The 22,712-nt window shown below is 47.6% G+C and overlaps 1 protein-coding gene across 1 annotated transcript in view; it reads left to right on the top strand.

Moving 5' to 3' along the window:
* The first annotated feature begins 8,938 nt into the window (after positions 1 to 8,938).
* LOC148644868 (multidrug resistance-associated protein 1-like) overlaps positions 8,939 to 22,712 on the top strand; it is a 29,986-nt gene continuing 16,212 nt past the window's right edge. The window contains exons 1-6 of the mRNA XM_088613015.1: positions 8,939 to 9,566; positions 14,376 to 14,552; positions 14,907 to 15,032; positions 17,604 to 17,741; positions 20,764 to 20,889; positions 22,437 to 22,498. Of these exons, the coding sequence (XP_088469141.1) occupies positions 9,525 to 9,566; positions 14,376 to 14,552; positions 14,907 to 15,032; positions 17,604 to 17,741; positions 20,764 to 20,889; positions 22,437 to 22,498 (671 nt within the window). The 5' untranslated portion in view covers positions 8,939 to 9,524. The remainder of the gene's footprint in view (positions 9,567 to 14,375; positions 14,553 to 14,906; positions 15,033 to 17,603; positions 17,742 to 20,763; positions 20,890 to 22,436; positions 22,499 to 22,712) is intronic.

Genomic DNA, 22,712 nt, shown 5'->3' with positions numbered 1-22,712 from the left:
CTTGCATGTTGAATTGCTATTATCCTGCACTATGTTGTGCGTAGTAAGCACCAGGCAGTCAATGTCTACACGCTGGAAGCATGATTAGTGAAATCGGCATCTGGGGTCCTGAGCAAAGACAGGGCTGCATGGCGTCTAAAGACAGTGAGGGGAAACCAGCCCTTTGTTCATGCAGCCTGTCATTTCATCTCACACTTCCGGTAAGCGGACGGGATGTGGGTCTGATGCCTTTGGAATTACGTGGAGGCTGTTTTACCACGGAACTCTGCCGTTCCTGTCCGCCGGAAGCTGTGAGGTCACAGTGCACTGACTGCTCCTAGCTGCTAAAACAGCTTCCTCTGTGCGCTGGAATGGTGGGTCAATCAGAGCGCTCTTGGCACTTCGCATTGTGGTGCTGAGTGATGTGCATCTTGACACAATATAGGAGAAACACATAAAAAAAATATCCCTCTTGTTTTTCTGCTTATTTCCAGTTTTAATTGGCCAAGGGAGTTGGCAGATTTCTTTGAGGGGGAATGTTTGGGATATAAGTCACGGCTTGTCTCGGGTTCTATAGGAAAACGTTTGTGTGACTGCCTTGGGGAGTGGCCACTTTCATCTCGTATAATTGTTGTGTTTGCACGCAGCCCGGGCCGTCGTTCTTGTGGAATGATCCGCGTCCCATATGGGAACCAGCTGCCACTCCAGCGAGAAGAGCTGGAAACAACGGGGCGCAGTCATCGAAGGACAACTGGGGGTCCCCCGGCCTCCGCCGCAGTGGTCGGGCCCAGAAAAACCGCACGCTGCTCAACAGGTACACTGAAGCAAGAAAGAAGAGCTCGGGCGCTTGTTAGGGTTCTGCAGTTACACCAGAAGGTTGCGGATTCAAATCCTAGGTGAGCTGCAGCTATGATCTCCTTGAGAAAACCAATTTGCATTAAAATACCCGCCTGTGTACATTTGTGCAAATATAAGTTTCTTTAGATAAAAGCAGCAGCCACCTAAATTAATGTTCACACCATTGTGCATTTATCTTTAAAAAAATAGAAGGGCATTGTGAAAGTGTGTTTCAAACTCCGCCCAATGTAATAAACTAAATCAATATCACTCAGGCAGCCTAAAAGACAGCTATGGGGTTCACAGCTTGTTGGAAAGCAGGTTCAGCACATACCAAAGTCATCTCCATCGTTTGGAGGTGATATTCCCAGCTATACCTGCAGGCTCCTGAAAGCCCAGCCTCCGTCTCGTGGGAGGGGTGGCAAGTCCTCCACACCATCAGAGATTTTGCTCTGGGTGTCCACGTTCAAAATGTCAGAGACTCAGTCTTCCAGCAGAACCAAATATTCCTGTACCTGCAGTTCAGAATGACAGGGACAGTCCCCAGATTGCAACAGCTCAGAGCTCCAAGATGCATTGAATTGGTGAGAAATGTTCCCTGTTGGGCACTCTCATACATGTATCTCAAACGACCCAGGAGCTACACGTAAATAAATGAAAAAAATGTGAAAAACACAAGGAAATAAGACTGAGAGTAAAGATTTAAAAAACAAAGGGAATCACACAAGAAAAATGATCTTTCTTAGTTTTGTGTTCAGCTCATTTTCGAGGCATGCTGCGCTTGTCACTTTTTTTTATCTAACTGTTTAAACCCCCTAAAAAGAAGCTTCTCCACAGGAGTCTCAAAACTGTTGCCAGGAAGTGACTGCAGGAAGTGAAGACGGTGCTGTTTACACCAAAATCCCACCCGAAGAGGCTCTCTGTGTCACACTAATAGTTGCCCCCTCAGTGTTCCTCACAGTTATTTTTTGCTAGCCTGGTTTAATTAAAACCATCCCGGTGTGCATAAATAAACAGATCTCTATAAATATCGCCACTACGCCACTCATCTACGTCAGGGAACATGAACTAGATGGGATGAGTAGGAGGTGTGTTCCATTGTAGTAAAGTTTCCAGGAACGATGTTTGCCCTGAGGGGACCCTGGTCAGGGCAATGCCACAACTTTTCTGCTTTTGAAGAGGCCTGGATTTCATTTTGCGAAAAGCCACAGTGTCCCATTAAGAAGTGTGAAGTAATTTAACAATGGCTTAATAGAACAGCCTTCTTGGCAAACCTCTGGCGGAAACGTTTCAGGATCGTACAGGACAGTGCTGGGCACAGAGGAGGAGAAGACCCCAGTTAAAAATCCAAGTCCCGACTTTCCTGCCAGCAACAAATTCCAGAACCGTCGTTCGCTGGGGAACTGTCTGTTGTCACAGGGCAAGTGCAAGTTGGGTCAAAGTGCTGACTAAAGTCTGACACCTTGGTGTTCTCGCCCAGAAAGCTCCATTGTTCTGTTTGTCAGGATCAGCCCCCGTCACAAGCTTAGCTATTACCCGTTACTTAGAGGTTTGCAGATTAGATTTATTAATTACTGATTAATTTGGTCAAGTTAATGTGCTTTGCGAACTTTGCCATGAAAACAGGTTCAAGAGGTTTAAGAGCCTCCCAGGTGAAGAGCTTATCCGATGTTAACCGCAGCAATACTGGGGTGCATGGATTCCAGTGGGTAGGCTGGAGGTCAAAGATGTAGTATGGATATCTGCACTGGAGCACCCAAGGCCCCTACCACTACCCCAAGAGAATACAAGAAGATATTGCACTGCCTTCTGCACACAATGGTTGTTTCTCAAGTCAGCAGCTAACATTTATAATGGGAATTTCCATGCCTCACATTTGCAGAACTTCTCGGGATGCCTGAACAGATAGCTGTCTGCCCCATGAACTGTGCAAAAGACTATAATGAGGGAGCAATCCGACAAGGGATAATGCCATCGCAGCATCCCCCCGACATTCCAGTAAAGCATTAGGGCTGAGGAGCCTATTTAGGGTATTTAGATACAAAAAATAAATATCTCACTGTCTGCGAAAAGGTAATTATCGCCTCTTTACAGATATCTAAACGAGCAGTCTGTCCCGATTCCTGGCGGTGATTCTCAGCCCGGTTGGTGCGCTGTACTGCAGTGGCAGGGTGGCGGAGAGGGAGTTACCTGCCGTCCTGCCCACCTCTGTGTTTTTGACGCAGCTTCTCAACTCCCCCTGGAAAAACGTCACTTTATCAAACTGGATGTGGTGGGAAAACGCAACCGTGAGCAGACGGACGGACGGATGGATCTTTGAATGGGAATCCATATATACAGCACCTGTTTTGTTTCTTCAAGCTGTGAAGTAAAACGAGTGAAAAGAGATGGGAATGTAAACCATATTAAAATGAACAGATGTGACCTAGAGATAATAATGATTAGAAAGGTTACAGACAACAGGAGGCCTTTAGGCCTACATAACCTGTTTGGTAGTTAGTAGCTGACCCGAAGATCTCATCCAGGTGTTACCTGAAGCCAGGGTATCGTCTTCTTCACTGGCATGGCTTGTGCCACACTCCCAACTCCCACAATCCTTTGGGTCAAGACGCGCCTCCACCTGTTGATGGTTTTAAATGCACTTCCACACAGCTTGCATTTGTCTCCTCTGGTTTGGGTTGGGTTTGGCTCTGGGCTGACGTTGCGTCCTGAAATGTGTTTGCGACGTTCATTCCGAGCTCCAGGTGGGACCGGTGCGAGCCCAAAGCAGGTGGGAGGCTGGTTCTGCTCTTGGTACGGCCCGTGTACAGCTGAGTGGACATGGAACCCTCCAGGATGGGACACGGTTCCATAGCTGTGTTGACCCCAGAGATGCTGGTGATCTATTTTACAGCTGTGTGCACTGGCTCAAAAGTCCAACAGCAGTGTCCACATTGGACTTAAAACCCACAGGCCTCCGGTTACGAGTCCAGAGCTCCAGCTGCTACCCTGTGTTACCTTATTCCGTACTTGTTCGTCCCACTCTGGCTCAGAGTCAGAGCCAGCCCATGTTCGGGGTGGAGAGGAAAGTCCAACCCAGATCACTTGGCCAGGTCTCCTGCCGAAACAGCCCAGGTTAATTCAGGTCAGCCTACATTCCAGGACCAGCTTAGAGTCGGAGACAATGAAACCCAACGGCAAAATTCAGATGTAAACTTAACATCACGAAGAAAAAAAGAAAACCAAACGGCAATTACTGTGCGGTAACCCTGCCCTGACAGCTCGGTGAACGGACACCGCAGCGACACAGATATCCTGCAATTAGCACGCTTCAGCCTTGATCATAAATAATCACAGGTCTTTCACAAAACGCAGGTCGTCGCAGGTAAACAACTGGTGTGTTTCTCTCATTCCCCTATTGTGTAAGACACTGCCTCTTTGTAATCAAACTCTGAGATCAAAAGAGGAAAAATGCAGAGGTTCCCTAAGGATGTCTGCCACAGACAGTTTGTGGTCTATCTTTCTTCTCCCCATATTTTCACTCAGCGTTATTTCAGAACTGGCCATTCGTCGGGAATGATAGTTTTTCATGCTTTTATACAGTACACAGGATTTCCCTGTGTTGCTGTTCTTTGCCTTGGTCTTCACTCGGGTTTCTCATTCTTTTGCAATGATATGTCATACTTTGGTTAAACAGAATAGTAGGAGCCGCATTGAAAAGGCTTCCAGAGCAAAGCAGCTGTGTCTTTTCTAACGGAGACAGAAGGGGGAGAACTGGACCTCCACAGCAGCAACCTGGCCTGCAATTCCTGGAGGCCACTCATCCCAGGACTAACCAAGGGCCAGCGCTGCTTAGCTTCGGAGATCGGAAGCGGACAGAAGAGGGACCAAAAGGAGGAAGACAGAAAAAGAGAGACAGAGACAGAGCGTTTCTGTTACCCTGAGGGGGCTGACACATCTGAATCCACTTTACAATTGGCTTCAAGGATCCCAAAGCCGCACCGCTCAGGCTGTTTGTTTTAAAGCATATAATACAGCACCATTTTTTTTTCTCTTTCTAACGATTTTGGCCCTGCCGCTCACTTTCGTTACTATATTTATCCCCAGCTTGTGTGTATGTTCCCAAAATGACTACATTATTTTGACTAGACTGTTTTTCCTCCTTTGCGAGGCCAGAGGAAGTGTAGGTGACCAGGGCTGGTTAACCGCTGCTCTGCTGCGACTCCCCCAGTGTGGCTGGCTGGGGCTCCGGCCCCCCTGTTTGAAGTAGCTGCCAGCCCTGGGCCCAGCCAGCCACAGCCAGAGTGGCCACGATCCAGGCTTTTCATTGTGACACAAACGTTTTCTCCTTTTCCCTCTGGCGTAAACAGGTCCCTGCGTTGTTGTTGTTTTTTTTTTGCGAAGGGTTTGCCCTCCTGTTTTATGAAACACAGAGCTATTATCTGACTTAAACCGCGGCTTTATGCTGAGGTAGGAGCATGGTTTATGAAGGCATCAACCAGATGTTTCATTCCCCCACCAGAGTCTGGTAAACCAGGTTCCGCATCACCTAGCAGAGTAACTGAGCTGGGAGCGACTGAGATTGTCGCCAGAGGTGAGAAGGGCACAAACCACGCAGGTATTTCTATGAGTCAAGAATGGTGTGTTTGACTTTCCTGTAGAGCTCAACTGCTGATTGAAATCGATGCAGATGACTACACAGCCGGGAGACAAGGTGACACAGTGGTCAGCACAGCTGCCTTGCAGAGCTGGGGCCCTGGGATCCATTCTGGACCTGGGGTAGCTGTCAGCGCGGAGTTTGCACGTTCTCCCTGTGCTGGCATGGGCTCCACCAGGTGCTCCACTTTCTTCCCACAGTCCAAAGACATGCTGGCAAGTCGACTGGCTTCTGGGTAAAATTGGCCCCGGTGTGAGCGTGTGAGCGTGTGAGCGTCTGTGTTTGTGTCGGTCTGCCCTGCGATAGACTGGCGTCCCATCCAGGGTGTATCCTGCCTACAGTAGCTCCTGTGGCTTGGTGGGAAAGGTCCGTCAGCAAAGACCGCTGGTGAAAAGCAAGAAAACTACTTCAGCAAAAGATCCCAGCAGACAGCAAGGCAGACCTGCCCTCGGAGGTGCTTACACAACCTGCTCCGTTTCCCAACCCAGCGCGGTTGCTAAACACACACGTGCCCCCGTACTGTGTGTACGCATCCAGTTCCTAAGTATCAATTTTGAGCAATTTACAAAAGTAAATAAAAAGAGGCTCTGCTATTATATAGAGCTGGTGGCCCCCAATTGTGGCAGCCTTGTTTTTGCCAGGGCTGTGCCAGTGCCAGCGGTTATCGTGACCCGGGGGGGGGAGAGCAGGAGAGGTTTCAAATGATTTCCTTCACCAAACTCCGTCTTGTTGCAGCACTTAGGGCCAGACATAATGAGGCTCGGGAGCTGCTGCTCAGAAGCTTTTCATTTAATCCTGGATTTAAAGTGACCACTAACAGATAGAAGTGTCTGCCTTCCTGGCAGGTGTTTCTGCTTTCACAACGCCACGTCTCAGGTGCCACTAACTGTACAGGTAGGTGTGCTTTGACCCTTCTGACTGGGCCAGATTGTGGGGTTTTCTGCTGGTGTGACACTTAAAGTGCATTTAAGCCTGACAACAGGAGGCAAGTCTTTACACAGCAGGAAGTGGGAGCGTGGAACAAGCTACCCAGCCATGCTGTTAAAGCACAGCCCGGCTTCTTTCAAGAACCAGCTGAGTGAGATCCTCAGATCAATTAGCTACTAACTGCCAAATGGACTAGATGGGCGGAATGACCTCCACTCTTGTGAAGCAAATTCTTGTGGTCTTTCGTAACGTCTGGTCTGCGGACAGAGAAAATACTTAGATAATTAATATAAACATAATTACGTATAGTTTTACACAGTATCTTATCTAGTCTTCAGCCATAGCTATTTACGAAATATCTTCTGATTGTGTTTGCATCCTCTATTGTAGACATGCATAAAGAAATGAATACAGGTACAAGCATAAGGGTACATAAAGAGTTAAGGGAAATTTATCCCCTTAATCGCTCTAACAGAGGACACAACAGACCTATTTTCTTACTCAAAGTAGCATTTTCTAGGGAGCAGTGCTGTTGTTATAACTGTGTTCTTGATATATTGTATATGTAATATACCAGCCCTCATAATCTTGTGTTGTGTTTTGGGGGAATTCTCCTGACAGCTAAATATATCATTTCTCTGTAACGTACAGAAGCTGTAATCGAATCCTCTTGACTAGCTAAACAGATGCTGAAGTCTAAAGGCGAATGACCGAGTCTGTCAAACATGGCTGTTTACTTTCTTGTCTCTGCTTCAGGCTCTACAGGGGGATCCTGAGTTACCCTTACAGCAGATTCTCTGGACACAAGTTATCTTTTTAAAGCGACAGCAGCCAGCGTGAATGTTTCTGCTCTGTTTCCCCTTCAAGGTTGTGCGCTGTAGCTCTCAGTAAGCTCCCAGTGCTCGTTCAGCCCATCAACAGAGCCCTTTCCAGGGGGCGGTCTGGTTGACTTCTTCAGCCGGTTTGGTTTCTTACCCTCTGGGATCATGTCTGCGGGGGGCTGGACCGCATCGGTGCGAGGCGCCTCCGTTGTGCACATGGGCAGCGTCTTCAGCTGACCCTTGCACCCTGCCACAGGTCTGAATTTATCAGCAAGTGCGGGGCACCCCAATAACGTGTCTGTTTGCCTGCAGCAAGACACAGATGACCAGCCCTGGTGTCCAGCTCCTACACAGCTTGTCAGACTACAGGTGACCTAGTCCCTGCCTGCACTGTAAATACACGTGGGGTGGCAGAGGTGCCCTCTGAGCACATGGCGCCAGGAGGAAGGCCAGAGCTAGGCACCACTAGGCTCCGCTCAACATTCCTGTTTTTGTAGGAGGAAGCCTGAGTCTCCGCCCGGAATCTAGCTTGCAGAAGTCCAATAAGGCTTCTGCCCAAGGTGGGGAAGCCAAAAAAGAAACAAACAACAGAACGAAAGGAATCCCATAAAAGACCAGATTCTCTTTTTTCCCTATTAAAATAGCAGTCCCCCTTTTCTTTGTTATGTGACTTTTCCGTGGTAAAATTTTTGTCATCCTGCAGTTTGTTTTCCATGTTTTCCTTTGCAATTGCTGGGCAGCGTCATGTTTTCCACGATTCCCGTCAATTCCTCCCTGCGCTTCTGCCTGCTCTGGGCCCTGGAGCGTCTGGAGACTCCCAGCAAAAGGGAACCTGTCCCGATATTGAGAGCAGCTCTAACCCTGGCACAAACGGCTGAGCAGGTATCGTCAGTGATACGTTAGATTGCACGATACACAATTCAACACACAGACGGGACAGGCCTGGAACACGCAGCGGGGCGCCAGGTGTGGAGCACCCCAATAACACGCCTGTGTACCTGCAGCAAGACACAAGGTACTCTGTTATTGCTCCCGCCTTATTTCTCTCGATTCAGTGAATGCCTGGTTATTCATTACAACAACTGTTGTGTTAAATAATAAGTGAACATTTATTTTGTCTGGAAATCGGAGGAATCCGGGACCGGCAGCACTCCGCAGCCTCTGTGCTGACCCAGCACTGACCTGACGTTATCTTTTGCTAATTTCCCAGAAGCAGCCCCCCAACACACAAGCCCACAAGCCATTGCTCCGCAAAAGACAAATCACAGACTTGCTGCATTCCGCACGGCAGCGCCAGTGACATCGGCACAGTGCAGCATCACAGGCAGGCCCGAGCTCAGTCTCAGCCACGCTCCGGGGCTCTCGGGCGTGAGGCCATCATTACACAGCTTTATGATCTTCACACTCCCTAGCCACAAAGAGCAACAACTCATGCGGGATCCAGCTCACAACCTGATTGTTTCAATATGATTTAATCTTTGGTTGCTGGGCATGAATTCCCTGTGGCGTTCTGGGACATTTTGCATCTTCAATACTTACAATGCACCACCGTGGAAGCATATATTGAGATTTGTAGCGCTAAAATGCCAGTGCCTTGTTGGAACAATGCAATTGACAATATTTCCAATATTTGCTTCCATTATTAACTGTATTATGGCCTGTCCCGCATTATCAAGCTGTCAAACCCTCTCTGTAGAACCAAAACATCCTCTCTGAGAGACTTCTCACACTGTAGTGAATAATTATTTCAGCGCAGTCCTGCAGTCATGTGAAAGAGGCAGAGAAAAGGAGCTGGCATTCTGAGAAGGGAGTGTTTTGGGGGAACCAGTGGGTTATGAACTTCTTTAGGGGAGTTTCTGTTGTCTGTTGTGATGTGTTGTTTCCCCTACAGTCGGGTCTGTCACAAGTGACTGAAAAAGCACAACGAAGGAGTCAGGGGGGAGAGAGAGAAAAGAGACAGAGAGGTAGAGAAAGAGGGAGGAGAGAAGAGAGAGCGCGTGTGAGAAAGAGTGAAGGACACAGACGCTGAAGGGAGAGGGAGAGAGAGAAGGAGGAGAGAGAGGGGGGGGGGGGGAGAGAGAGAGAGCAGATCTTTCCACCCACCTAGTGGGGTGATCCAAGCTGGCAGGGCTGCAGTCATAAACAGCACTGTCTGACGGATTTATTCTCAGAGAGAAGAGGACTGCAGCAGGAGCTGGAGAGCTGGAGCAGACTGAACCTGAGCAACACACAGACACCCGGACAGACACGCCGCTGCACTGCGCTGCCTGAAGAGGATTTACTGCCGAGCCGCGCGGGAGAGGAAAGGAGCAACCGGAGTGTGGATGGATGCCTTCTGTAGCCTCAGTGGGCTGGACCCACTATGGGTGAGTGTCCCGGGACCGGTCTGGACCGCAGCACCCTGCACACTCAGAGACACAAAGACAGAGAGAGGGAGAGATCACTGCAGTCAAGGAAACAAGGAAGCTGATATACCGAGTCTGCATGAGGGTCTCCTTTCAAAGTGATTCTTTTTGATTTTATAGCTCAATTTGAAAAGCTTGTGAACTAGGAGATATTTCAAGTCAGGTTCAGGTGTGCACGCTGTCAGGTGCACAAGACTCACAGAGGAGCTGCAGGATTCTCCATCCTTAACTCCTGCCTGGGATGGGATACATAACTGCCACTGTAATGTCAATTACATGTCTCTGTCAAATCAGCTCAGCAAATAATTAAATCCACTTAATTGATTTTAAGCTAAAGAAGGAGCCCAAACAGGAATAAATGTGGGCAGAAAGTTATGCAGATGTAGGACTAAAGCTGTAGGGTTTTGTGTAGTTTTGCTGGTACCTGTATCCTGTTCATCTTTAGTGTAAACTAAAGTGGTATGCAAATATATATTTTTGCTATTAAGCTATGAGTCATCTTGGCCAGGTAATAAATGTAACTGAAAGTTTTTTCATCAGTTGACTAATCTGGTTAATCTGAAATAAAGGATTTAATTAAATTAAACACAGTATGTTTTATGGTTGTATCTGGTAGATCACGTTAATCCATATGTGGAATCTTTCTCTTGAACCTTAATTTTGTTAATTTGAACAGAAACAAATGCACATTTTTATTTTTGTTATTTTCAACTGATATTGAGACATCAAAACAAAATTCAGCTAGTGAAAATCAGCCACAAAATGCCCAAAGAATACAATGATAAGCATTTAAATGTCTCCTGATTTTCAAAACCAATCTACCAAGCCAATCTAGATTTTATTGATTAGATAGATCAACAATAATGATATACTCAGATTCTATAGTGTCAGATTGCAAATGAACAGAGTGCCTCCTAAACAATCTCAAGATACCCATGGCATTTCCTCATTCATTTAAATAGGATATTCTGGTGAGAAAGATCTACACTTAAATAACAAATAATAATCAAAAGAAGAGTCTGTCAAATCCTGCAGATCTAAGAAATCTCAGTGATCTCAACCCTCAGTCTCAACTGATAGCTCATCTAACTATTACAGACTTTGCTGGCCTGGATTTCCCTTAAGAAATAGTGGTTTCATAGTTACATCACAGCGTAAAAATGACTTTTTCAACAGAATCTGAGCCAGCCTGTAATCACATCTGCTTATCAAGATGAAATATCAATTGTCTCTTCTCCACTTTTCTTAATAATAATATTTCATACAGGATGTGAGGGAAGAATTATATTCTCATGGCAGGAGCAAAATTTCTAAATGATGAAATTGAACTGCAGTTCACCATTTCTTGGTGTTCTTTGTGCTTGTCGTTGGAGCGGTGTATCTCACTGCTCACTCTTGCAATTAAACAGCGTATCTGAGGATGAGTAAGAGTCCTCGTCAAATTGAGACAGACGCGAGTCTCTGATGGAAGAGTCTCCGTCTAGACGTGAGAGTCTCTCCACACTTTCATTGAAGTTTTGGCACAAGATCATACAACCACTTGTGCCTACAAGATCAGGAAAATCCGCTGTAACAGCACTAAAGCCCTCAAAAATGCATGGATAATCATGCTAATAAGTGGGATTTCTCTATAAACTGGAATTAGCAGATTACAAATGGGTCAAGAACAAGATCTAGGGAGCACTGAGGCTGCTTGCTCCAAATGTTCACACTTACTAAGCTGCAGATGCCTGATCCTGAACAGAGCATCATTCCAGGGTTCAGTCTTGGTTTTGAAAACTGAACTAAAATGAATGTTTTGGAGTGTCGTGCAATCATCTGGAAAAAAAGAAAAGGCACTTCATCTTGTAGGTAATCATGCCTTGGGCCACAACCTAACCTAACCTAGCCAGTGTAGATGCAGTGCTCCCCCAGTTCCAGATTCATCAGAGATTGAGTAGACATGCCCCCCGTGTGAGGCTGGCCAGTACCTGGATGGGAGAGCTCCTGGGAAAATCTAAGGTTTGGTTTTGTGTTAGTGAGACCAGCAGGGAGCGCTCACCCTCTGTGGGTCCTAATACCCCAGTATAGCAATGGGGACACTATACTGTAAAAAAGGCGTCGTCCTTCAGAGACATAAAACCAACTAATCCCAAAGCGTTTCTTGAAAAGAGTAGGGGTGTTACCCCCAATGTCCTGGCCAAATTTCTCGCTGGCCTTTACCCATCATGGCCTCCTAATAATCCCCATCTATGAACGGGCTTTATGACTCTGCTCTCCTCCCAACTGAGAGCTGGTGTGTGGGGAGCGTACTGGTGCACTATGGCTGCCATCGCATCATCCAGGTGGGGCTGCACACTGGTGGTGGTGGAGGGGATCCCCATTACCTGTAAAGCTCTTTGAGTAGAGTGTCCAGAAAAGCACTATATAAGAGTAAGGAATTATTATTATGCCCAAATTGTTTAACATAACCAGTATCTGGTCAGTGTGTCTTCAGCTCCAACAGCAGAGGTTAAGGAGATACTTGCAATTCACATTTCAGGGTTGTGTCATTCCAGCTAAAAATGAAACAACAAACCCTAACCTACTCTGAACTCACCAACCTTGTACTCTGCAAACCCCTGCGTCCTTGCCCTCGCCTTGACACGTGCCTGCACTGGGTGTGTGGTCAGCCTCCCTCAAAACACTTCTTGCCAGACCTATCGGTTTGCACTGTACCCAGTAACCCCAGGACACTGGGCTAAGCACAAATGTCTGGCCCAGGACTGCTGTGTACTTAGTGGCTCCAAACCCTGCTCCCCAGTGCAAAGGGCATCTTCTCCTCCAGTAAACATCGTCCTCAGCTGGTGCTGAGGCGCTGCCAAAATACATAAATATACAAATACATATAGATAACATATTTTTACAGGATGAATTTCTGGCAGAAACATATGATTTCATTTTGTGTTTTGTTTTCTTTCAATCACCCCTTCAACTCAGCAGATGGAACTGAATGCACCTGAGGAGAAACAAAGTAACAACAGCATTAATACATGTCCCACTTATCATGCTGTTGTCTGCACTCTAGTTAGTCAGACCTGGAGGCCTTCCAAAGACACGGAGTGACCTGAGCAAACTCTAGCCACCACTCAGGAAAGTGCGTTCTAGACCAGAGTTATTCTGTGACCACTAAGGGAATCAAGTATTCCTCCCCACGTTTTAGTTTCTTAGCCTATTGGTTCTTTAAAAGCGTGCATCCGTGTTTGCCTTTGCAAAACTCAGAATAATAAGAGAAAAACGCAGTCATGGGCAGTGAGGTTGCGTCTCGCAAACATGGCCTTCTGAGTTTCTGGAGCAGCCACTAAAACCATTACCACTTCTATGTTTAATCTGCGGTTCCGCTCCACGCCAACTGCCCTGCAATTGGCGGGAGTGAACAACGATTATACTGCAAGCTGTTTTCAAGCCTAGACAGCAACCTAGCTCCATGGAGAAGCACAAGACAGTAATGCATCCTCCAGCTCCTCCGTAGCTCATCTCTGCTGAGGTGTATCTATTTTCTCAGCCTCATTTACATTGCCTGCCATGAGAGCACCAACTGCCCGTTTGTGAGACACAGTACAGTACGTAGGGTTGTAAAACGAAACAAATGCTTTGCATACATGAATTTAATTGATGAGAGATTCACCTTTATGCTGTACCCTGACTCTCTGGGACCGTTTTCCCTTTTGCTTCATAAGATCAGGACAGGGTTATCTGGTGCCTCCTGTAAAATCCGATCATCACTAACGAAACCCCAATGATAACCACAGCAACAGTAGATGCGGAGAAACAGGGCACGCTAAAACAGAGGTTTAAGACTTAGAGGAGTATTTTATTTCCTTACTTTTTTTCGTGGGTGTACTGTATGTTGACTGTGTGCTGTTTTATGGTCTCTCCCAGCCACAATCAACGCAGAGTGTGTCAAAAGTGAACAGTAAGGTGTTAATGCTCCCCAACAGTGCTATGCAGAAAAGCAGACACCACAGAGAGCCCATGGCAAACTTATGGCCTAACTGAGATTAAGGCCCAGAGCTGTGCGGAGGAGGAGCACAGCTTATGTAAGGTGCTTGCCTGCTCTGCCCAGGGCCACTCTAAGCACTCCGAATCCTCACTTACCTTCGGCTGGACCTGTGGTTTTGGGCTGCCGGGCCTGCAGTGGTGGGGTGTTGTGTAACGGAGAAGCAGCTGGAAGGAATTGTGGTTGTTCCACTCATGTCCCAAGTCTCTGCCCCAAAAGCGGCGAGGATGAGCTTAGCCACAGCGCCCCACCATTAACCACTTCCTCCCCAGATGAAACTGCAACAACAACTTTTTAAAACATTTCTGCCACCAGTGATTCATCGGAAACAAAATCCTCCTTGGTCTTTCAGAGACATTGGCTATTTGCACATTGGCTAAAGCAAAGATCAAGCCATTGATCAAACAAACTCTCCAGAAAACAGGTTTTCGCATGGCGGATGGCCATCAGCCATCATCTCTGATACTGACTCAGCTTTCTAAGCAAGAAAAATCATTAGAAGACTAGAATACCTGGCCGCAAATGTGTTGATTCATACTGTACCTGCTGCAAAGCAAACAGACGGTAGGGTCCACAGACCACATTTCTCAACACCGGAGTGTCAGTCATGCTTGTTTTTCATGTTCCCTGAAAAGAAAAACAGGCTAAAGGCTTAGAATCAAAATCTTTACCAAAAGGAACAGGAATAAAAGCCTTTCCGTGCCGCTGACAGGCAACAGATCACATTTTGACCTCTGCCTGTCCTTTCACAGGACTGGAACCGGACCTGGTACACTCCCAACCCGGACCTGACCCAGTGCTTCCAGAACACGGTGCTGGTGTGGGTCCCCTGTGTCTACCTCTGGGTCTGCGCGCCCTTCTACTGCCTCTACCTGCACTGCTACGACCGCGGGTACATTCGCGTCTCCTGCCTCTGCTGTGCCAAGATGGTGAGTCACACCAGAGGGGCGCTGGACTTTGATGCTGCTACAGATATCAGTGTACCACAGCACAGAGCTGCCAGACGCAAAATGTCCCGTCAGAGCGCGTCGAATATTGAGAACCTGTTCGTTTTTTTTAAAACCGATTCCCTCGTCAGTTACGGGACTTAAGGAATGCAACGGTTTTTCTGTTACTGATCAGCCCTATAAAACGCTGCAGCTGACACAGGAAGAGAGGAAAAACGAGAAGAGCAGGGAAACGATGAAAGTCCATGTTCCCAACAGAGCAGGATGTGGGCTGACTACAGCCAGGTGTTCATTTTTCCATCTCTCTCTCCCTCCCTTGCTCCCTGCTGTCCGCAGGTCCTGGGGTTCCTCTTGGCCTCCTTCGGCTTTGTGGAGTTCTTCTACATCCTGCTGGAGAGGAACCGAGAGATCCAGCAGCACCTGGTGTTCCTGCTCAGCCCCGTCATCCGCAGCCTCACTGTGGTAACCTGCTCTTTTGCCTCTCTTCTGCTTTTCCTGGTGCAAAGCAACTGAAGTGTGTGCCAGGTCCCACTGCTGGGGATATTAGGGTGAAGAACGGGCCTCCTCATGGGCAGAGTGAATGCATTTCATAAGCATGGAGAAACCGTAGGAGGTGTCAAAGCTACAACATACTGTAACTTACTCTGGTAAAGTGTCCTGTAGGAGGGTAATACAAAAAGTCATGTCCCCTTCGTAACTACAGTCCAAAATCGGAACACAAGTCAAGCCTAGAGGCTCATCAGGCCAGAGCTTATCCTGGTGTCTGACACTGAGTGTGTAGACGGGGTCTCAGCCGTGGATTTAATTAGCTGGCTAGATGGATAAAAGCACTTGGCTACAATCGTCCAGTTAGGAGCCCAGCTCCCCTGCTCTCACGCTGTCCTGTTTACCCTGCCCGCTCGAAGAAGAAAGAGAGGAAGCGATGAGCTGCCCACGAGAGGTGAGGTCAGTCCCTATAGTCAACAGTTAGGTGCTGTCAAGGTGAAGAGGGGGCGTTGCTTTGGCAGAAGAGTCCTCGGCGATTTAGGACAGATAGAGAACGGGAGGGAGCCCGGAGGTCTGGCAGTGACCCGCAACCGCGCTCCTGTATCAATAGTCCCTGTTCCCCACCAAGGTCAGACAGCCCCTGCGCACAGACAGCCCTCCCAGACTCAGACACCCTGCCCACATGTGGTCAGCGCAGACACCAATGTCAACATCTCCAGCCAGAGCGTGCCCCAGGCACAAAGAGACACTTCTTGAGAGGAACACTGAGCTTTTAACGTTCCCAGACCACCTCGTGGGGGCAGACTGCTTTTCTATCTTGTTGTTCGCATCCAGAAACGCAGCAGTGTAGTACTTTGACACCCACGGCTTTGACACTGCGTCAAAAGACCGAGCTCTTCCTTCCATCGTTCAGACGTCAGACAGCTTATGGTGGTCTGACAACGCGCAAAAAACCCTGAAAACAAGCTTCAACACATTCTTTGATTTTATTGCAAAACTGCGGATGCTGTCGGATTAGGCTACAGCTCACCGCAGCCTTGTATAGGACTCAGTGGTTTTTGAAAATGGATGGTGCAATCCAAAGTGGGCCAAAACAAAAAATCTCATGATCATGATCAGAATATTTTCAGAATTAGCGAAAGGCCTGTAAGAGAGCACAACACACCACAACAACTTCACCTTAACTCAAGGCTCCTAGAATCTGAGCAGCAGCACTCACACAACAATAAATTATTATCAGAGGAGATTAAAGAATATAACTTATCATTAAACGCATCTTACCTCCATAACTCAATACAAATACTATCCCTGCTGGCTGACTACAGAGTGAGCCGTGTTGCACCATGCTTGTAACTAAACGCCTCTCTAATATTTATATACTATTCTTGTATATCTACAGTATATATACTATCTTGGCTTTATGGCTTATCTTTATTTCTCTCCATTATCTCCTCACATTAGTTTATTAAAAAAGTAATCAATTAACTAAACTGTAACCAAAGCAACTAGCACATTAAAAAAAAAACAGAGCTCCAACAGTTCAATCTGTCTTCAACACACACTGTAAGGAGTGCAGAAACGTCATGCTTATGGCCTGTCAAAATGCACTGATTACCTAAGCCTGTTCCGACAAAAGAAATGCACAATAAAACCCCTCACCCTGAGTACATTCAGCAGATCAGCCGTGCTGCTGTGAAGTCTTGGTCGTCACTGAGGGACACTGTAAAGGAAAAGACCCCCCTCCCCCCTTCAGAGCAGTAGGTGGATGAAGTGCATTACTTCACTCCAAACACAGCCCATCCTCGGTAATTACATAGAAACTGCGCTTCAATGTAAATAGCTCTTTGCATCATGGTTTGCTCATTCCCGATGCATGGTATAGAGACAGCCGGGAAAGACTGCCGGCCGATGGCAGAGGAGGCGCATTCCTGGATGATGCTTACAAAGGGAAGTGGGATAAGACAGTGGGATGTGAATTCCAGTATGGTTGCTGCCTCAGTGAGAAAGCGGAAACGTTTTCTGATTACTCAGGGCTGGAGAGAAGCCGCTGAGTGCAGTTAGACTGTAACTGGCCCTGCTGGCAGAGCGGCACCCCCACCTGATTCTCCCCGTTCCCGACAAAGCCAAACTCTCGGACATGCTCTGCTCCGCAGCGATTCCCAAGATTCTCCCGGCCAGACGCTGACATACTGGGAATATAATGCTCATTTCGGATGAAATGAGTCATTTTGGATGGGAAAATGCCCTCTCCGGTGCAGCGCTTAGATTTTGATCTTGCTATTAGGAACCCAAAATGTAGTGCTTGAGGAGCTCATTTCAACCCAATCCTGCAGTGTGCAGAGCCAGGCAACCCTGGGGGAGGAGCCCAGCTCCAGGATCTGGTCCGCGACTGCCTGACAGTAGATGTTAAAGAGACCTTTTACGAAGGAATTTCAGCAGAAATTGCCGGGATAGGAAAACAGCTTCTAAAGGGTCGAGATTCTTAGAGGCTGAAGAGCAGCTGTTTGTGCTCAGAGCTGTCCGTGATGGAATCCTATCTTTCCCCAGGTGCTGGCGGTCTTAATTATCCAATTTGAGCGGGTCAGGGGCAGCCGCTCCTCAGCCTTCCTGTTCCTGTTCTGGCTGCTGGCCGTGGTGTGCTCCCTGGTGCCGCTGAGAGCCAAGATCCAGCTGGCCATCGACGAGGTGAGCAAGGCCCTTACTTCCTTTGTAGTGAAGAATCTCGCTCGTTTTAACAAGGAAAGCGGTGAAGATAGCTGTTGCTAACAGGTCTCAGTCTTGGGTTTCTTCTGAGTCAAGATCAGCATAGGCATCTTGTCCAGATCTACCGGTTGTAATCCAATCAGGGCAGAAGGCTTTTCTCATCGTGTAGTTCCCAGATCTGCACTGGTTTCCTTCATGTTTCATTCTTACCCTCAAATCTTCCCAGCATGCTTAGCATGTGTGTCATTGTCTGCCGATGGCTGTCCTGGACAGTGACTCAATTGTTCTGGAGCTGAAAGGATGTGTTGGCAGGGCGGTGTCTTCAGGGCAGCTGCCATGCCCTTGCCGATAGCACTGGCCACATCTCCTGTGAGATGACACAGCTGCCACTGTTAGGTCCCATCGTCTGCTGGCTGGAGTTTCCCTTCATTTTCTTCCAACTCCTTCACAGACATGGCAATCATGGTCTGCCCCGGGCAGACACAGTATAAAATAGACATTTTCTGCATCCGTATGTATATAAAAGAGCTTGTGTTTTTATAGTGTCTAGCGTGACGTTCCCATGCTGTTGATGAGACTGCAGATAGTGAATGTGGTGTGTGGCCAGACATGGCTCTCACAAACCAGGAACCACTGCTTCTTCCTCTTGGCCTGGGAATGCTGGAAGGCCAAAATGACATAATCTCTTACACAGAGATGACCCTGTGTGGACACTGCCACCTTCAGCGCGGCTCTCCCCAGACTCTCAGCTGACGTTGCTGAAATAGGGCTCTTCTTGGGGACCACCACTACAAGCGCAAGGGGGCTCAGGGGTTGTCACCCCTGTAGCCAATCGGCTTCAGCTCCTTCATGAAGGCTCTCTTCAAGATGCCTAAGAGCCTCGTCTACGTGGCTGTTCTAATGAAATGTAGGTTACATTTGCAAAGCTTTCCCTTCAGTCCTTGGAGGGCTACTTCAAAACCAGACCCAACGCAGTCACTGCCACAATGACTTTAGTGACACGGCTCTAAACTGCAATGCAGTTTAACATACAAATACATGTTTTCTTAACTTCTGTGCACCATTCACAGAAAGAGGTATCTGTGTTCATCTCTGTCTCAGCAGGCCACCTCTGTGTCTTGCTTCCTTGTTTCCTAGAATGCATGAAACATGGTTAGAGTTATTTGATATTTGGCGTCGTTTCAGCTCTAGATCAAAACTGATTATACAGCAACAACGATTGCTAGTGGCCAAAGACACATTGCAGACAGATGTTTATTTTTCCAGAAAGTTCGGATGCTAATTACTCTGGCTGTAGGAGTGAAATGACACCACTACTTGTGTGCAATGAATACCTCTCCTATATTCTTCTGTTCTTTACTGCCTTACAAGTCGCCTCTACCTGTATAAAAACAGCAAATAGAAACAATCCTGTTTTGCACTGAGCCGTCCATCTATGCACACCATTCTCCGCAGTGCATTAGAAATAGCACAGCTGTCAGTTTCTGCGGTATCTTGTTTTGCACAAACCACAATTCTCCCAGCACTGCTGTGCATTATAATCATCTGGCTAAAAAAGTAGCTGAGTTGAGCGGGGTCATGTTTACAAGACTGAATGCTTCCTTCTAGGTCTTGAGGGGGTCTTCACACAACCACATGAGCCTAAGGAATCTGACCCATATTTCCTGCCAGCTAGCTCCAGTGTTTTTCAGGCTCAGGCTCCAGCAAGTTTGTCCTCAGTGCTCTTCCCACACCCTGCCCCCTCCCACAGGGCCTCCTCTCCCCTTGGTCCACTGCCCCACCCCCGCATGGAGCAGATGTTTACTGCAGGATCTCAAGTTAGCATGTGCTCTGGCACCAAAGGAATAGGCCTGGTACTGTGCAAAACTGCTAAGAGACATGCACACATCCTGTGGCACATACACAACAGTAAATCTGTGGTCCAGTGTACCGTAGCTAGACTGGCAGGTAGCTTGTCCATGCTACTCAGGTTGTCACTTCTGTTCTAATGGGCATGCTGGGAAATGGATGGATGTCAGGGCGAGGAAGTACTCGATGGGATCTTGGGAGTATCTGACGCTTTGACAAGAACTCATGCCAATTTGCTTTTGTCACATGACATCAGCAGTGCCCGACTGCTGCAGACTACAACACTATAGTATTGTTGTAGGATTCTGTCACATTTTTAGGATTTCCAGTAAAAGAGAATTCCTCAGCTCTTTTTCTTGAGCCCTTCATATACTGGGCTTGGGCAAGGTTGTCAAGTCACAGTGTTGACTGACAGTAACTCTACTGCATGCTAAAGGGTCATCTGTAAATTCCACCTTAGAACTAGAGGAGAGGCTCTGTGCTTGAGATGGCAGGATATTAAAGCTGTGAGTTTAAAGAACCTGTTCCTCTTCGGACTGAACAGGAACCAGAGAAGGCTGTCATAGGGTCATTATTACTAACAGACCTTCGTATCTTTAACACAATGCCTGCCAACTCCTAATCATAGTTCTGAAGAGGGTGAAGAGCCAGTGTCCTGAAGTGCAAATTAAGGGACTTCCCCTCCCCCTGGCACTGAGAATCTGCGCATGCGACCAGCGACAAGCCGTTTCGAAAAACAAGCACTTATTATCCAAGTCCCTCAGCAAAAGATGATCTAAGTGTGTGCTGGAACACAAAACCTCCTTCTGATCAAGACTTTCCGAACTGTAGGATGCTACACAGGAACACGAGGATATACAGTACATCGGCCAGCCAGCGGTCAGTTTCTGCACTGTTAATTAGAAACACTCTTTTCCGCAGAGAATGATCAGGACATGAAACTGGCTGCTGGTTACTATTAGATTACCAAGACGCCTATTTCCTCAAAGCCTAGATTAGCTGCTTAGGCTTGGGAATCACTTGTGTGTAGGAAAATGGGAGGTGGCAGGAAAGAGATGCTTTGTCTCGCAGTAGGACAGCCAGTTGAACTGTGAGCGCGGAGGTGATCTCCGGGCGGACGAGCTCTGGTCCTAAGCCAGTGTTTTCTGTGCCACAGGGTTTCTCTGCAGATGCTGTGCGCTACCTGGCCTTCTTCTCATACTTCACTCTGCAGCTGGCCCAGCTGTTTCTCTCCTGCTTCTCCGACCAGCCTCCTTACACCCGTCGGCCTGTCAAAGTCCCGGTAAGCAAGCAGATCCCATCACTCCCGATCTCCTGGAACGCTCGGAAAGCTTCCTTTAAATAAGGCAGCTGCATCCGGAAAGAGCCTGGAACTTACCAATAAATATAACTTTGATATCACTTATTATTTATGTATTAAATAAGAAGAAGACGAAAGTGAGTGTGAAAAAGCTACCCAGTCATGTACAGTAGCTGATACCTATACTTTGGCTTCATTCAAGAAACAGCCAGAGGATATCTTCAGATCATTGGGCCAAGTTGGGCTCTCAGGTTTGATGATCCTCTCTCTGATGTTCTCAGCGGATGCGATTAAAGTCCAATCTGTAATGAAGGAAATATATTTACTTAAATATAGCTTGCACGTGTTGTAGGATATCAGGAATTTAAAATTACAACATGTTATTACTCCGTAGCATGCCCTGGCATTAAAAGCAAGCTGACTACAGCTGCAAGCGTGTGGCTTTTATAAAAATAATAATGATTTTCCTGTTATTGCTCATGTGTATTTTGAGCCGCCACTTTCTCTTTCCCTCTCGCCTGGCCTGTCTTGCGGTGCCAGCCTCCTACCCTGGCTGGCACAGGTTTCCTGTGACGGCAGTGAGAAAGGTCTGAGTGTATCAGTGGGAGTTGGGGAGGGGGGGGGGGGCTAGGCTGCCCAGCCGATCCAGCGGTCTCACTAGAAGCTCTTGGATGAGGCCCAGAGCCTCAGCCGCGCCTCTCTATGATTCTCCACGGGCTGGCTGTGAGCGAGCTCCCTCTCAGCGGCTCGAGCTGAGCTCATTTTCTAAAAGTGGGGAAATAAAGCAAGAGTCACCTCTTGCCCCACCCAGCCCTGCCCTCTCCTGCAGCTTAGGTCACATCGTCGGCGACTTCAGGACGAACGCTTGATCCAAACCGGCCGTGACCTTCTCCTCTGGCCACGAGCACACATGCAGAGTCCCCAGAATCAGGCTCTGGGGTCTGCCCGTAGCGGGTAGCTTTCCGCAGGCAGACAGCTCCAGCACTGCTGAGGCGACAGACAGCGAGATGGTTTGTGAGAGGCACACCCTGCATCAGCGGCCTGTCCTGATGCACTGCCTGTCTCCCTCACATCCTGGGCAGAGTTACTCACAGCATCCCAGCGTGAGCTCCTGTGAGGGGGCGAGGTTTTTTAATAAAGACGGCTGCTGTTAGCCACATACCTCAGTGACTGCTGATTTCCGCTCAGCCCTGACCTCAGAGCACCCTCTCCATCTGCTTTTCGCCAAGAGGAGCCAGAGAGTGTGTTTCTGTTCAGACATTTAATTACCCAGTACAAGGCAGCTTTATCATCCCACAGAGCTCAACGACAGCTCACGAATACTGACTCCACAACTGTGGCACAGAGAGGCACGTTCTAAATAGTAAGGTACAAGGCCCAGTGAATTCAGAATGCTCATTTCTTGTGATTTCATGAAGCTTAAACTACTGAAACTACTGCCCTTAAACAAAATAAGTCACTTAAACGAGCCTTCTGTATTTGATCCGGCAGATTGCAGATCTCTTACCTGCTGTTTTTAACTCCCACAGAACCCTTGCCCCGTGCAAGATGCCTCCTTCTTATCCAAGATCCTCTTCTGGTGGTTCAGTGGGTAAGAAAATCAAAATCGTCTTTATTGTGTTTCTACAAATTTCTTCACTAATGGGATGCACTCATCTCCTTTGCCAAAGAGAGGATAAAACTAGTCCTGTTGGTGTCTTTGGCCAGATCTACAGTAATAGCTGGGTGAGGCTATTGACTAGCTATGTATTCCCAGAGGTTTCCTCATCAGGGGGCGCGATTGCAATTGGGAAAACCCCTTCAGT

Source organism: Lepisosteus platostomus, chromosome 19 (assembly GCF_059453375.1).
Source record: "Lepisosteus platostomus isolate fLepPlt1 chromosome 19, fLepPlt1.hap1, whole genome shotgun sequence".
NCBI classification, from domain to species: Eukaryota; Metazoa; Chordata; class Actinopteri; order Semionotiformes; family Lepisosteidae; genus Lepisosteus; species Lepisosteus platostomus.
Note: the sequence above shows the minus strand (reverse complement) of the source record. Positions and strands in the feature narration are given on the sequence as shown.